This window comes from Pongo pygmaeus, chromosome 21, assembly GCF_028885625.2.
Source record: "Pongo pygmaeus isolate AG05252 chromosome 21, NHGRI_mPonPyg2-v2.0_pri, whole genome shotgun sequence".
Taxonomy (NCBI): Eukaryota; Metazoa; Chordata; class Mammalia; order Primates; family Hominidae; genus Pongo; species Pongo pygmaeus.
Window position 1 is genome coordinate 20,081,630 of NC_072394.2, and position 15,244 is coordinate 20,096,873.

Genomic DNA, 15,244 nt, shown 5'->3' on the forward strand with positions numbered 1-15,244 from the left:
AGAAGCATTGGACATAACTCATTCCTTTCTGGATTCACCTGATTTCTATCTTCCTAAGTAGCTTGTGGATTGCATAAAGCCAGTGACTACCAGCCATGATTTGGGGCCTGCCTGCATGGGGTTCTGCCCATCGTGGAAATGTTTCTGGAGAGCATGAGTTACCCTTGGGAACACGATAGGGGGAAAGTCTGCCGTCCTCATCATTGTGTGGTCATGAATGACACTCCCTGGGCCCTGTCTGGGCACTGCCAGGTGTGGGTGATGTGTCCTGCATTCAGCAAAGAGGCTAGCATGATTGCTGCAGTGTCCTGAGTGCTGGGTGGAGACACAAGGGCCCAGACAGGAGCCTTTCCCTCAGCAGCTGTCTGGCAAGGCTGCTGGGAAGGTACCATGGAGAAGCTGTGGCCCGGAAGATGAATAGTGTTAAAACAGTGACAGGTGATGAAACGGCCACTGCAAATACAACCAGAGTGAAGGCAAAATCAGGGAGAGGTGGGGAGAGACCTGGAGAGGGAACCAGGCAACACCTGCCCTTGACAATTATGTTTGCATCTGTGTTCAGAGATGAAGTCAGCCTCTCAGTTCCCTTTCTCTGACTTTTCTTCTCTGGTTTTGACATCAAGATTTTACAAGTTTTATAAAATGAGTTTCTCTGTTCTCTGTAGATGGTTCTTATCTGTTCATTTAATTATTGATAGAATTCATTTCTAAAGTAACTAATTTAAAAGTAAGGTAGTTTTTTTTTCAACTATGCTTTCTTCCAGTTACCGTTCCTTCTCAGAAGTATCCATGAACCTGTTTCCACACCAACAGCAGAGGCAACTTGGGCCTGTTTTGTGCTGTAGATAATAGGATGCCGAGTCCGGCTTCTTTTGTTCATCACTGTGTCTCTGAGATTTATTCCATGACTATCTGGGTGTCATGACGGCTTGCCCTTCTATCGCTGGCACTCAGCGGGCTTCCAGGGCAGGGCAACCATGAGTCATATTCCTTTGAACATCCTTATTGGGTATTTACACCAATAAATGTCCACTCATTTACGGGAGTGGAATTGTTGTTGTGTGATGTATCTATATGTTCAGCTGTAAGAAATGCTGACCATTTCCCCAAGTGGTAGTACGAGTTGATATCCCACCAGGAGTGCAGGGGAATTTTGGTTTTTCCACATTGTCTGTGACACTTCCTGTTGCCTCTTGGCCTTGTCTTGGCCTTTCTGGAGGGTCCATGTACAGCATGTTCTATGCGTCCTGTGTTGGGCACGGCTGCACACACAGTAGGCCTGGCCTCAGGAGGAAGGGCCTCCTCTCTTCCCCTCCTCCTCCCCGCTCGTCAGCCACAGTGTCTGCCCCTGTGGACAAGGTGTGGTTGGCAGGAGCAGATAGGGGACAGAGATGTCACAGCCATCCCCAACTCATATTGTCACAGGAGGCTTGTGCTCTCGTACACGGCTTGCTTTCTCATCTGGGCACTTGGCAGGTTCTTCTCAGGCCCACACTCACCTTCACATCCCCAGCTTCAGCCTGCTGGCACAGGCCCTGTGTGTCCATCCACTTGCCCCTCAGCTGGGCTCTACTGGATAGGACCCGAGACCATGTCTGGACCCTGGGGACCACCTAGGCCTTTGTTCCCTGCCCAGCCAGGGGCTAGTCGTCTCTACAGAGCAGCACCCTCCTGGCTCCGCCTCTGAGGCTGCCGGTCAGCCACTCACCTTGCAGAGTCTCCAGGCAGGAACCGGCTGGCCACCCACCCGCAGTGCCGGACATGCATGGAGCCAGCAGTGTCCCATGGCAGCTGCACCCCAGCAGCCTGAGTGAAAAGCAAATGCCTGCCTTCTGTGGACGGGACCCAGGCTCAGCACACCGTCAGTCCTTCAAAATGCTACTCAGCCTCCAAACCCTTTGTGGAGGCACAGGCCTTGAGGCATCTAAATTTGTTCTGCTCTCTTGTTTAGAAAATAGGCAAAGGCTGCTGGGGGTGGGGGCGGGGAGGTCCCTGTCACCATCCTAGGGTGTGTCTCTTGTGATGTGGAGCCTGGGATGGAGCTTCCAGCTGGACTTTCTGTTACAGAGCAAGTGAGCAAAAGAAAGAAGGAGGGAGGGAGGAAAGGGGAGGGAGGAAGGGAAGAGACGGGGAGGAAGGAGGGAGAGAGGAGGGAGGGAAAACCGAGGGAGGAGGGAGGGAGGAAAGAGGGAGGAGATAGGAAGGAAGGAGGGAAGATGGAGGAAGGAGGGAGGGAGGAGGGAGGGAAGAAGGAGAAGGTAGGAAGGAGAGAGGGAAGAGGTAAGGAAGGAGGGAGGGAGGAGGGAGGGAAGAGGGAGAAGGTAGGAAGGAGAGAGGGAAGAGGTAGGAAGGAGGGAGGGAGGAGGGAGGGAAGAGGGAGAAGGTAGGAAGGAGAGAGGGAAGAGGGAGGGAGGAGGGAGGGAAGAGGGAGAAGATAGGAAGGAGAGAGGGAAGAGGTAGGAAGGAGGGAGGGAGGAGGGAGGAAAGAAGGAGGAGTTAAGAAGGAGGGCGGGAACAGGGAGGAAGGAAGGAGGAGGGAGGAGGTAGGAAGGAAGAAGGGAAGATGGAGAAAGAAGGGAGGGAGGGGGGAGGGAGGAGGAAGGGAAGAGGGAGAAGGTAGGAAGGAGGGAGGGAAGAGGTAGGAAAGAGGGAGGGAGGAGGAAGGGAAGAGGGAGAAGGTAGGAAGGAGGGAGGGAAGAGGTAGGAAAGAGGGAGGGAGGAGGGAGGGAGGAGGGAGAGAGGAGGGAGGAAAGAAGGAGGAGTTAGGAAGGAGGGAGGGAACAGGGAGGAAGGAAGGAGGAAAGAGGGAGGAAGTAGGAAGGAGGGAGGGAAGAGGGAGGAAGAAGGGAGGAAAGAAGGAGGAGGTAGGAAAGAGAGAGGGAAGAGGGAGGAAGGAGGGAGGGAAGAGGAAGGAAGGAGGGAGGGAGGAGGTAGGAAGGAGGGAAGGAAGAGGGAGAGAAGAGGGAGGAAGGAGGGAGGGAAGAGGAAGGAAGGAGGGAGGAAGGAGGGAGGGAAGAGGAAGGAAGGAGGGAGGGAGGAGGTAGGAAGGAGGGAAGGAAGAGGGAGAGAAGAGGGAGGAAGGAGGGAGGGAGGAGGGAAGAAAGAAGGAGGAGTTACGAAAGAGGGAGGGAAGAGGGAGGAAGGAGGGAGGAAAGAGGGAGGAGGCAGAAAGGAGGGAGGGAAGAGGAAGGAGGGAGGGAGGAGGGAGGAGGGAGGGAGGAGGGAGGGAAGAGGGAGGAAGGAGGGAGAGAGGAAAAAAGGAGGAAGGAGGGAGGGAGGAAAAAAGGAGGAAGGAGGGAGGGAGGAGGGAGATGGGAGGAAAAAGTAAGGAAAGGAGGAGGGAGGGAGGAGGGAGGGAAGGACAGGCCTTCAGCATGCCAGCATATGCCAAGATACATTCGTGGATAAACCAGGTACCTCAGGTGGGCATGAGAAGAGGAGACACGAGGGGACTGGGCAAGGGCAGCCTGGCCACTCCCCCAACTAGAGCAAGACCTGGATCCACCAGGAGCGTCAGAAGGAAGCAGGGCCTAGAACCGACTCCCAGACCTCTCTGCCACCTTCACAAGAAGCCACTCCCTTCAGATAGAACCATTCCCCAAAATGTGACCAATGGGCAGGGCAGGGGGTTCCACCAGAGAGAATTGCTGGTGGGTTTCAGCATTAAACACTACCACCCATGGAATGCAAATTGACTTTGTCCCTCCACAAACTGGTCATTTCTCATCACGAAGCCATGAGCAACATGACCTTTACATGTGGATCAACAGCTCTCGGTCCTTTGACAGCCAGTTCCTTTGACTTGGCCACTTGGTAGTGACCATTCAACCTAAGGAGGTGTGACCCAGCGGTGGTACGAGGTGGCTGGACCTCAGTTCTAATGGTGACAACTTCAGCCAAAGCACGTTTGTTCTGGCTGTCCATCCTCTGCTTGTGTAACTTTTATTTCCTCAGTGTGAACAGCTCTGCACTTGAGGGACGGGAAGGGGGTGCTTCCATAACTGTCATTGCTATGGCGCACGTTTACTTTTACTCTTCAATTTAAAAATCGGGTCTTCTACATATCTTTGCAACTAGGGAAGAGAAAGCAGGTCTTTTAATTCCAGAACCACAGTGCACACATCATGCTCCAATGTGGGCTGTGCAGGAGCTCAGTGACTGGTGGGTTTCAGGTTGCAGGACATCTCCCTTGGGGGCTATGTCTGATGCCCTGCAGCCAGCCCTGCCGATGGAGCCCGGGTGCTTCCTGTGTTCTCAATGATGAGTCCTTGTGCCCTGGGCTGTTAAGGCTCTGCCTGTGCTGTGAGCTGAAACACTTTCTCTGAAGAGCCCTCACAGTGCAGAAATAGTGTCTTTGGGTCCTGCTGAGCCCCTACCCCCAGCCCACCGCTGGCACAAGGTGCAGGCACTGGGCACTGCTTGGGGCTTCCCCAACCACCCGCACTTTCTAACCACCTGCACTTATTTTCCATGAAAGGCCAATAAAGAAAGTGACAAACTTCACTCGCAATCTGTTGGCAAAAGAGCAGGGAAGGAAAACCAGCCTCAAGAAATAACAATCTTGACAAACTTTTTTGCACCTACACGCAAAGCCTTGCCTTCAGCTCAGAGACTCTTAGACTCAGGTCAGTTTTCCCTGCCCTCATGCACAGCAAAAAAGCTTGTCAAAGAGCCGGGAGCTTTCGTCCAGCAGCTGTCAGGATGGAAACGAGTCTTCCCATTTGCACCCTGTCAAAGGAATGGGCAAGCTGTTTCACAGCCACAGTTATCCATTTTCTGAAACAAAAGGTTCACGTCAGGTAAATCACCTTCATTAGACCACGTTGTGTGTTTTGTGTATGTAAATGACGTCTCTGCCTTGTGGGAGTGGGCACCCCAGAAACTCTGGCTTCTATGACACACAGATGCTGAGTGACATTGCTGAAGGCAGCCTGCTTGCTAAGGCTGCATCTGTTTGCTGTTTCTGACATATCTCCCACGATCAGGACCCTAACACACCACATTCTCTAGGTTTCTTGTTAGAGCCAAACATATGAACCGGCGGATCAAGTTCCCCCAGCATGGAGAATGAGAATAAAGAGCAAATGTGGTTCTCAAGCAGACACACCAGCTTGAGCATGAGAGCTCTGGTGCGTGTATGTGCAGAACCTGCAGAGTTGCGCCAGAACTGTGGTCAAGAGGCAGCCCCATGCCACTGCCTTCCTCCTCAACGTCACCAGAGAGACTGGAACCGTGCCCCAGTTAGAGAAGTATCGCGTTCCTCCTATCCCGCCAGAGCCCAGCCCAGGCCCCAGGGAGACCACAACACACAAGAGAGACATGGGCTCTGCCTTGGGGAGCTTACAAGTGAGCAGGAAGGCAACTATTCCACAAGTGGGTACTCAGATGTGTGAGCCTTCATGAGCTTGGGAAGCCCAGCATGGGTGTTCCCGCCGGGGTCAGGGAATGCTGCTGTCAAGTGCCCAGGCAGCTGTAGCGGCTCCACCTTCCTCTCCACACCCCTTTGCATAGCCATGGGGATGGCACTAAGGCTGGTGATCGTGGCAGGAACACAAACCCATGACCCTAATGAGAGATGGCTCTTTCAGTTAGTGCTAAGGAAAGGCAATTACAAGAAATTGTGTTTTGAGATGTGGGCGTGTGTGGGAGCGCTGCTGCATGAAACAGACTTGGCTCATCATGACTTCATTCATTCATTCATTCATTTATTCATTCATTGTCCTAGGAGGCTTCCCATTTTGCATCCCTTTATCTCTGCTCCCTCCGGAATTGTCCACAGTGAGCTCTCAAGCTCAGTTCCAAGACAAAAAGTTGGGGAGGAAAAAAATAAAAACTAGCTTTTAAGATCCGAAAGTTAGGGGAGCGAGAAGGAAGCCAAGCAGCACCAGGAATCCCTTCCCCACACGACACAGACTTCCAGAGCTCAGAGACCGTGGAAAATGCAGGTTCATGTCATGAGTCATCTCTGAGTGTGAGCCTTTCTTGTCCACTGCAGAGGTGTTGGTGTGTTTTAGCTGGTGTGTTTGAGCAAACGACATGCCGACTCCCATACTCACCTATAAAACCTAGTAATGTCACTGACCTCAGGTGGAAATGGGACCTGGTAGAAAGCTGGCTTTCTGGAGACGGCCATGAGAATGAGCTAGGACATTCTGCCAGGGTAGTCCTGACCACAGGGGGCCCGAGGGTGGCTTGGGGGTCAACCCTCCTCAGCATCACGTGGGCTCCCGTGGCTCAGTGCTTTGGTAGCATCCCACCCCATCTGCCAAATGAGCCATTTTACTCCGGGGGTCCCTCCATGGTGGCCTCCAAAACTCCCATGTTTCCATCTCCTTATGACCCCAAGAATCATGAATTTGATTACACCAACACCTGGTTATGTCACTGAGCACTCTGGAATATAGGTGTTAGTTTTATATCAAATGATTTTATTGATGGATGAATTTTACTAACGCCAACCATGTCCAGGGTGGGGACCATCAGGAAGTGAATGACTCATGGCCACAGCAGGTGAGGCAGCTGAGGAGGAAGGTTTCAGGCGTCCTCCAGTGTTGCCGGAGTTTCTCTAGGGGAAATGAGAACTGTCATTGCCTTCTGCACACCTCCAGTGGGTAGCAGAGATTCAATAAGATAGGTAGAAATATGCTTTAGAAAATTACGAGTTATTCAAATAAACAAGCACACCGTTCTTTGGTAGAAAGAGCAGCACTGGAGGAGTCATATCTAGCCCATCCCTCAATACTGGTGCTGGAGATCCCAGACCCCACACTGATGGAACTCAGTTGGGCTACTCCCAGCCTTCTCTTATTCCCTTGGGGCCAAGTAGAAAAGAAGTCTGTCTTCCCTGCGATGTGGGGGAGCAGCAGCAGGCCCCAGCCCCACATTTGTTTCTTGCAGTTAAAGAACTGCCCTGGTCATAGCAGGGGTGAGCACAGTTTCCCCCTCAGCCTTCTCTGCATCAACAATGCCTTTTTCTGAATCAGGAGCCGTAGATGAGCCCTCCACTCACTGCTTGTTCCAACTTGCTTACAATGACTTCCTTTTTCTTCTCCAACTCTGCAGACCAACAAAGCCGTAGCCAAGGGGGACTTGCACCAGGCCAGCACCAGCTCCCGGCGGGCCCTATTCCTGGCAGTGCTGTCCATCACCATTGGGACTGGCATCTATGTGGGCGTGGCCGTGGCCCTCATCGCCTACCTCTCCAAGAACAACCACCTGTGAGCTTCCTGCGAACGGAGGGGGAGCACCCGGGGCCAGGTCTGTGTGTATGTGGAGGAAGCAGGCATACCGCATGATGCTGTACAGTACAAATGATTGCCAAATGATGCCACGAAGCCCTGGGATTTCCTACCCATGGATTTCTTTTGTTTTTATCCTTTAATTTCATGTTCACAGCACTGTGTAGAGCACCAGACAGACGGGCACTGCTAATCCTTCCAAAGGAAAGCTCCAAAGATCCCAGCCCGCAAGGCTGTCTCTGGATGGATTCTGGTGGATGAATGGCAGCGCGGCTCTCTGCAGCCTGCCAGTGCCCAGAGTGCCACCGCATTAGCAATATACAAACAGTCCAAAAAAGTGTTTATTTTTTATGGAATACGGTGCAATAGGCAGAGGACAAGGGACACGTCACTCTTCTGTCTGTGGCCCTGCTAGAGTCCTTTGTGCCCCCCCCGAGTCCACACGCCTTCCCTGCAAGACGAGAATGGGGCTGGGAAGAAAGAGGCGACCCCACGGCTGGCAGGATCCCCGCTGCACTGCTCTGCAGACCCATTGGCCTGACCCTGAGAAGCAGAGCCAGCAAAGCCCAGGACCTGCCCCTCTTTCTTTCCCTTCACACCACCCCAGCCTCAGGATGTCGAGCCACCTCCGGAACGTGTCTACACTCCACAGCTACCCCGCAGCAATACGCACTCTTGGGACCTTGCTGATCTAGAATGGGGAGGCAGGCCACCGCCCCTCCCAAGACTCCTCAAGAAAGAGCCCCGCGGTTGCTCCAGAAACTCGAGGCACTGCAGCTATGGGCACTGCCTCAGCCTAAAGACACAGGGGCGCCTCCCAATCACCGCGCTGGCGGATGCTCACCCCGTCATAAGCAGAAACTAGTGATCCTGGAAACGAGATGGGCCTTACTCTGTCGACTAAATGAATAGCTATTTTCTTGTCATTTTTTAAAGTGCAACTCTTGCTTCATGCTGCTTAAGTTACCAGATGAATGCTGAGAAATAAGTAATCACAGACATTTTAATACCATTTCATTGCTGTTTTACGAGTGTTCATTACTTAACAAAAAATTATCTTTTAGCTTTTTCGCTTAAGACTTTTCTTTCTGATGAATAGCTGTCGTTGGGTTTCATTTATACTTTCTCCTTGTGGTTTAAGGAACGGCAGAGCCACCCAGGCCTCCACAGCTGAAATAGTAGGGGGGTCTAAAGGAGAACCGAAGTCCCTGCCACTTCAATTTCCACCAGTAAATATGATCGTCCTAATCCCCTCAGTGGACACAGAGACCCCCTCTCCAGGACAGTGGCTCCACCGGCAGCAATTAGCAAATTCCTGAGGCCTGGGTCAGCCCCAGGCTGACTTGATGGGTCAGGATGTGGCCTGGTAACTGCAACATGAAGCCAAGTTTGAGAACCACTGCCCTGGACTAAGGTCTCTGGGTTTGATCCTTCTGCCTGACACTCTCCTCCTTGACCTCGAACATTTAATATTCTGAAAATTATTAGCACTGTCTTCTCGGGTCAAATTTGAGATCCATCTAGCATTTGTCTCTCCTGGGTGGTTCACAAGCACTGTAGGATGTTAACCCTAAGAAGTAGACAGGGAAGCCAGCCACACCCCTGTAGGAGTTAGAGTCACCGGCCATGGAGGGCATAGGTTTAGGTTCAAACCAACCTGGATTTGAATCCACCTGTGCTACTTTCTAGCTGTGTGATCTTGGGTAAAGGTTTACACCTCGGTAGGGCACAGTGGCTCACGCCTGTAATCCCAGCACTTTGGGAGGCCGAGGAGGATGGATCACGAGGTCAGGAGTTTGAAACCAGCCTGACCAGCATGGTGAAACCCCTGTATCTACTAAATATACAAAAAATTAGCCGGGCATGTTGGTGCATGCCTGTAATCCCAGCTACTCGGGAGGCTGAAGCAGGAGAATCGCTTGAACCTGGGAGGCGGAGGTTATAGTGAGCTGAGATTGTGCCACTGCACTCCAGCCTGGGCCAGACAGAGCAAGACTCCATCAAAAAAAAAAAAAAAAGTCTACACTTCTCTGAGCTTCGTCTCTAAGAGAGGATAATCAATAAGGCCCATTTTGAGCTTCGTCTCTTGGAGAGGATAATCAATAAACCCCATTTTGTGGGGTTGCTGGGGAAGGCACGAGGCACAGACCATCACGCCTGGCAGGAGCAGGTGGTCATGGTTACTATCATGTCCTTGGCTGGCTGTCCCATGGCTGATCTGTGTCCCTCCATCGCTCAGGGTTCATTTATCACAAGTCATTGTGTCAAATGGGCTTCTTTGTACTTGTCCTGAAATGATCCATTTTAAGTTCAAAGGCTCCCCAAAGGTGCATACCTTTGGATGTGGTAAAGAAGTAGAACCTGTCTGTATATCCACACCCATCATTTCTGTCTATACTGTCACAGTCACCCTAAGCCAGGCCCTCAGTTCCAGGTACTTTACCTCTGCTAGACCAACTGCCCATCTTATTCCAGCCTCTGTATTTCCAGATGGAAAAGCCTCAGTTCCCAGGGGCTTGGCCCTAAGTTGTCAAGCTCTGCCAAGTCTTTCTCAAAGGCTTTACCTATGGGTGTAAATGGTCTTAGGTAGGCACAAGGGACAGGGCCAGCTGAAGGCAGCCATGGGGCCCAGCAGCTCACCTGGCAGCTAGGCACAGTGTGTGGCAGCCCTGCGAATGGCTTGGCCTTGGCGGCAGGGAAAGTGACTGAAGATCATCTTTGGTGGTTGTGTTAGTGACTGCTGTCAGCTGAGCCATCTTCCGAATGTGTCGAAGTGACCTGCACCTCCCTAAACCTGCATCATTGCTGTTAGGCCCACGTGGCATCCACTAAGCACAGCTATGCCAGGCACACATGACCTCGCCTCATCCTCTCAATAGTCCCAGGAGGGAGGTGTCCCCACCTCCTCCCCAGGCAGGTACCCCCACCTCTCCAGGCGCCCCCACCTCCCAAGCCATCCCCGCCTCCCCAGATACTCCCGCCTCCCCAGGCATCCCCGCCTCCCCAGGTACCCCGGCCTCCCCAGGCGTCCCCAGCTTCAGCAAGTGTCCCAACTGATTTGACCAGGTGTCATACCCCAGCTATTCCCAGGGAACTACAGTGGGTTCTGAGGAGAACATGGTGAGGGAGGACCCATCATTGGTCACCATGCCATCTGCAGCTGCCACAGACAGGCCACACAGCTAACCAGGAACCAGGCCCCCTGACACCAGGACCAGCCCCTCCAGAGCTGGGACAGGGCTTCCCTCAAATTCAGCTAGCTCTGCAGGTGGCCCTGCCCTCTGCAGCAGCCTCTGGGTTTAAAATGACCAGTGGAGCAATCTTCCTGCTTGCCAATCGCCGCTCCCACACCCTGGATACCAATGTCAAGTGGAGCCTGCGCTGAGGCCATGGCCAAAGCCACCCTCCAGAGCCGTGGCCTAAGTTCAGGATCTGACCCCTGAGGTTTCATAGCATCCCTTAGAGGTTCCTAGTGGATGGGCTGAAATGCCTGTCCTTATGAGGACATTTTTGTGATTCCCTCTTTCCCTCAAAGTCCACCTGCATTAGTTGCCATCGGTACTGACATCTGTTGATCCAATTTGCCAATAAGCCATTAACTGTCCCTTCATAGCCTGAGCGGAGACCAAACCCTTGGAAATCATGGCCGTCCCATCTCCTACCTAGGGATGCTTCCGTGCGCTGCTTTGTGCTGATAACACTGGGATCAATTGCACCGGCGGTGGCTGTGCTGTCCCCACCCCCGTGACCTCCTGGAAGTTCCTCCCTCCTCTTCAGAGGGAGCTTGGCTGTCCAAGGGGTGGGGGCTTCACTCCCCTGAGGCTCTTGTCTGAATATTCTGCTCATCTTTGAAAGTAACGGTGGATGCTAGACCAAGACAAAGGAGGTCTTCAGACTGCAGGCTCCCTGCCAAACAAGCATGTCCATTGAGTAATGAATTTGTCAACTGCCTGAGCCTCACAGGAAAGAGTCAAAGGTCCCTGTGGGGAGAGGAAGAAGGGGCAGGAGCTACTGACCATGCATTTAAGGTGCCGCAGGACTCAGGACCACAGGGGTGGCTTCACTTTCTCACAGGAGTGAAGGACGGGCATGGCATGGGGCATCAGAACAGGGTCCTGGGAAATGAGAAGGTTGAGTACAGCTGCCCCATGCACGAGGGGATGGGGGTGGCTGGGATGGAGCTCCAGGCAGGTATGCATAATGGGATGACCCCCCTGGGCAGGGGAAGACCCTGAGGGCTCTAAGGATTTGCCCAAATCTACCAGGTGGAAAAGAAGCAGATGGGTGTGAATGTGGGTGACTCCACGCAGAAGCACCAGACTAGAGACATTCCCAGTGGGTGGGGCCGGGCTTGGCTTTCCAAACCCAAACAACAGGAGAGGGGCGATTCATGCTGCGGGGAAACCTGTATTTGCTTGAGCTGAAAACTGGGAAACCAGCCTCTACTCCAGGAGAAAGGCCAAGGGCTCAATCCTTTGGGTTTTGTTGCTGCTCCTGCTGATGCTGTTTGGTGTGTTTTGTTTGTTTTGTTTCATTTTGGTTTGGTTTATTTGGTTTTGAAGGCCCATGGGGTAGGACAGCTTTCTTCAGGAAACCTTTCAAGGCCCAAGGACAGCAGCGTGCAGGCAGGGTTGAGTCCTGGCCTTCACACTGGGGACACTGACCCACACCCGCTCCAGGATGCCCATTGTGAGCCTCTCACGCTGGTCAGAGGGTGGCCTGAAGGGCCTCTAGCCACTGTTGACAGCTGCCTCTGGTTGCTTCTGTCCAGCAGAGGCCACGGACCCACCACAGTGCCTATGGCTGCACATGCTGGAGGCGCCACAGGAGAGAATGAGGAATGCCAAGAGCTGAATCCACGAGACCTGTGCTCGGCTCCCAGAGCAGGCTGGTACCCAGGGCTCCCAGAGTGGGCTCATGCCCAGGTCTCCCAGGGTGGGACCCCAGGGTGGGGTCCCAGGGTAGGCTCCTGTGCAGGGCTCCCAGGGTGGGCTAGTGCACAGAGCTCCCAGGGTGGGGTCCCAGGGTGGGCTGGTGTGCAGGGCTCCCAAGGCAGGCTCTTTCCCAGGGCTCTCAGGGCAGGCTCACGTGCTCACTCACACACTCCAGCGCAGCTGGAGCATCCACTGCCAGGCCTTCCCATCATGGCCCTAAAGCCATTAGTCAGGAGTGACAAGGACAATGTCTTCGCCCTGATTCTGACCAAGGTCCTCTCTGACTTTCATTGCAGGCAACTCAATTGCCTAATGTATGTCTACAGTCACCATGTTGTGTTCAAATATCACAACAAGGAGCCACAGGCACACACTTCCCACATTAGATCTCAATAGTTGCCTTCATCTGTTCTTGAGATTTCTGCCTCTGCTCCAATCCAGGACAAGTGCTGTGGCTGCCCTGGCATCAGACCTGGCTTCTCAGTGCCACTGCACCCGCCCCAGCAATGCAGGGGCAAACATGGCAGATCCAGGCTCCAGACTGTGAGACAAGTGTCCTCTTAGCTGAGCATGTCGTCAATCTCCTCCGTCACCCGCATGCCCTTTGCTCTAGCACAGAATGAGCCCAGGGCTGCACTTGCCCAGGACAGAGAGAATTCAACAACCGGGCCTACTCTCAGTCAGTAAAGGCTGAGTGAAAACAAGGTGCTCTGGGAGGTGCCAGATAGGTCCTGGAGGGCTTATCCCCTGCACCTCCTACTGCGTCTAGGGGATTGCACTTTGCTTTTTACTGAAACCAGGTCTTTGGGGGCAAATTTGAATGTACATAGACAGAGATAGCAATAAGATATTTAAGAGAGAGAGAGGTGACACAAAATCACGGTATCTGCCCCACTTCCTCCAGCTCTAAGCCAGGGCTCTCCATTCTCATCAGCCTTTGCTTATGACACCTCAGGACACCAGTCCAACTCATGACTCAGCCAAAAAATGGTCAATGATTTGGATCTGTTGTGTATATATGCCAGAGCATCCATATTTGGGTTTCAACTATTTTATTACACCATTCAAGATGTGCAGGTGGAACAAGATGGTCCCAGTTCCCCTAAGTCACCTGAGCTAATGTCTTCATTCCCTGGATAGAGTTGGCACATTTTAAGCAGCATCTATTTTTCTACTGAATTGGCTGATGAAGTGTTCCTGCTAAGTAGGAAGAATATGCTAAGGTGGGCTCCAACTTGCTGAGGGCTGAATTGGCGGAAGGGCTGCTGAGGAGCTGGGGGACCTCTCCTGCTTAGCACAGCGAGCAAGTCTTCCATTATTCTCTCAAGACGTCTTTCTGTCATTAGCAACGAGGGATGGTCACTGTCCAGCCATGGTCTTTAACATAGAAAAGAGATGAGGCTTACTTGCCCTTCCTTTTAGTCCATAATGGAACAATGGGAAGGAATTAAATGTAAAGCTTTGTTATTACTCCCAGAGAAGAATCCAGCTGTTCAGGTGTTCTAAACCAACTCTCCATCCAGCGTTTGTGGATTCTCAAATAATAGGTGCTTTAAAAATAATACATACCTTAAATTTGAAGAATGCATTGCAAACTGGTCTGTTTCATATTCTCAGCAGTCCTGTGCCACATCTGAAATGGAACTCAAAAGGCTGTTTTCCTCAACACCCTTGGGTGACAAACCCAGCCTTGGGCTCAGCCAAGGAGCAGTGAGGCCAGTGCTCCACAATCACGGTTGCAAGATGGCCACAGCACTCCCTGAGTCTCGTCCCACTGAGACCCCAGCAAAGAGGTTGCCTGGCTGTGTCCACCCCTGCACTGAGCATCCCCTTTGGGGAGTATGTGGCACCAGGATGATTTGCACCAGGAGAGAAGCTGGGGGTGTCAGGCTTCTTCCAAATGCCCTGCCCTGATGTGTGGCTTCCCCTGGAGCAGGTGCAGCCTTTCAGGCATGAAAGGGACCTCCCCACAAACCCCACCCCAAGGCTTCATCTGAGTCCAGTTCACAAGAAAGTGGTGATTGCAGTGGTTGATGTGGAAGGCACAGGCCGGGAGAATATGAAGCCGGGGGCCTGAGTCAGCCACCTGTGCTCGGGGATAAACGAGGTCTGATAGCAAATAGAATCAGCAACCGGTGTCAGCTTTGTACCCACTCCCGGGGGATACTTGTGAATGTTTGGGGAGACATTTTTGGTTATCACAACTACCCCTCTTATGGATAGAGTCAGGGATGCTGCTCAACATACTACAATGCCCAGGACAACCCCCACAAAGAGAGCTAGCTGACCCCAAACCTCAGCAATGCTGAGAAACCCTGCACTATTCCACCCGGGTTGGTTACTCACAACACAAACATTCACATTTTGAAAATTGGCTCTGAATTAGGCACCACCCAGATGGAAACTGCCAAGTAAGCTTGGAATCCACTCACAGACCTATGAAAGGGCTTCCCTGAACACCCCCATCATAGTTTAGCTGAAGAGAGGAAGGGAAAGCAGAGAGAGGGAACAAGGGAGCCACCCCCTCCTCTGAGCCCTGCAAGAAGCCCGTGGAGTCGAACATCGCTTCAGCTGCCTGGTGCACACCTCCACCTGCCTTCACCAGCAGTGTGCCGATTCCCATCAAACGGGAGCAGTGAAATAGACACAGCCTCCCACTGGAGGTGGCCTGGGGCTTTGTAGAGAAAGCTTTCAGGGCCGCTCAATCACTGAGTCCCAGAAATCCTCTGATCCAGAAAGGGCTGTGGGTCTCATCCACAGAGGACAGAGACAGGGCCCCACAAGAAGGGCATGAGCCCAAGTCAGCCAGGTCATGGTAGGTGGGGACTCAAGTCTCCTGGGTGGTGGGTGAGCCTCCTTCCACAGCTACTCCACTGCAGGCGAGGACCAGGGTCTAACCGGGTGGGGCACAGGCATCGCCAGCAGCCTTGCCATACTTTCCGGGATGGTGGTCCAGATGAGGCTGGGAACCATGTGCTCTCCATCGTGCAAGCTGTGGGCAAGAAATCAGACCCACAGGGCACGGCTGCTTACAGAAAAATATGGTTCCTTCCGCTCCTTCCACATGAATTA

General features: G+C 52.7%; 1 protein-coding gene across 5 annotated transcripts in view; it reads left to right on the forward strand.

Annotated features, from left to right (window-relative positions):
• The window catches only part of SYNDIG1 (synapse differentiation inducing 1), a 199,584-nt gene extending 191,283 nt beyond the window's left edge, over window positions 1-8,301 (forward strand). For all 5 annotated transcript variants that reach the window (XM_054468080.2, XM_054468078.2, XM_054468077.2 and 2 more), the window contains one exon: window positions 7,063-8,301. In XM_054468080.2, coding sequence (XP_054324055.1) covers window positions 7,063-7,221 — 159 coding nt within the window. In that variant the 3' untranslated portion in view covers window positions 7,222-8,301. The remainder of the gene's footprint in view (window positions 1-7,062) is intronic.
• Window positions 8,302-15,244: the final 6,943 nt, after the last annotated feature.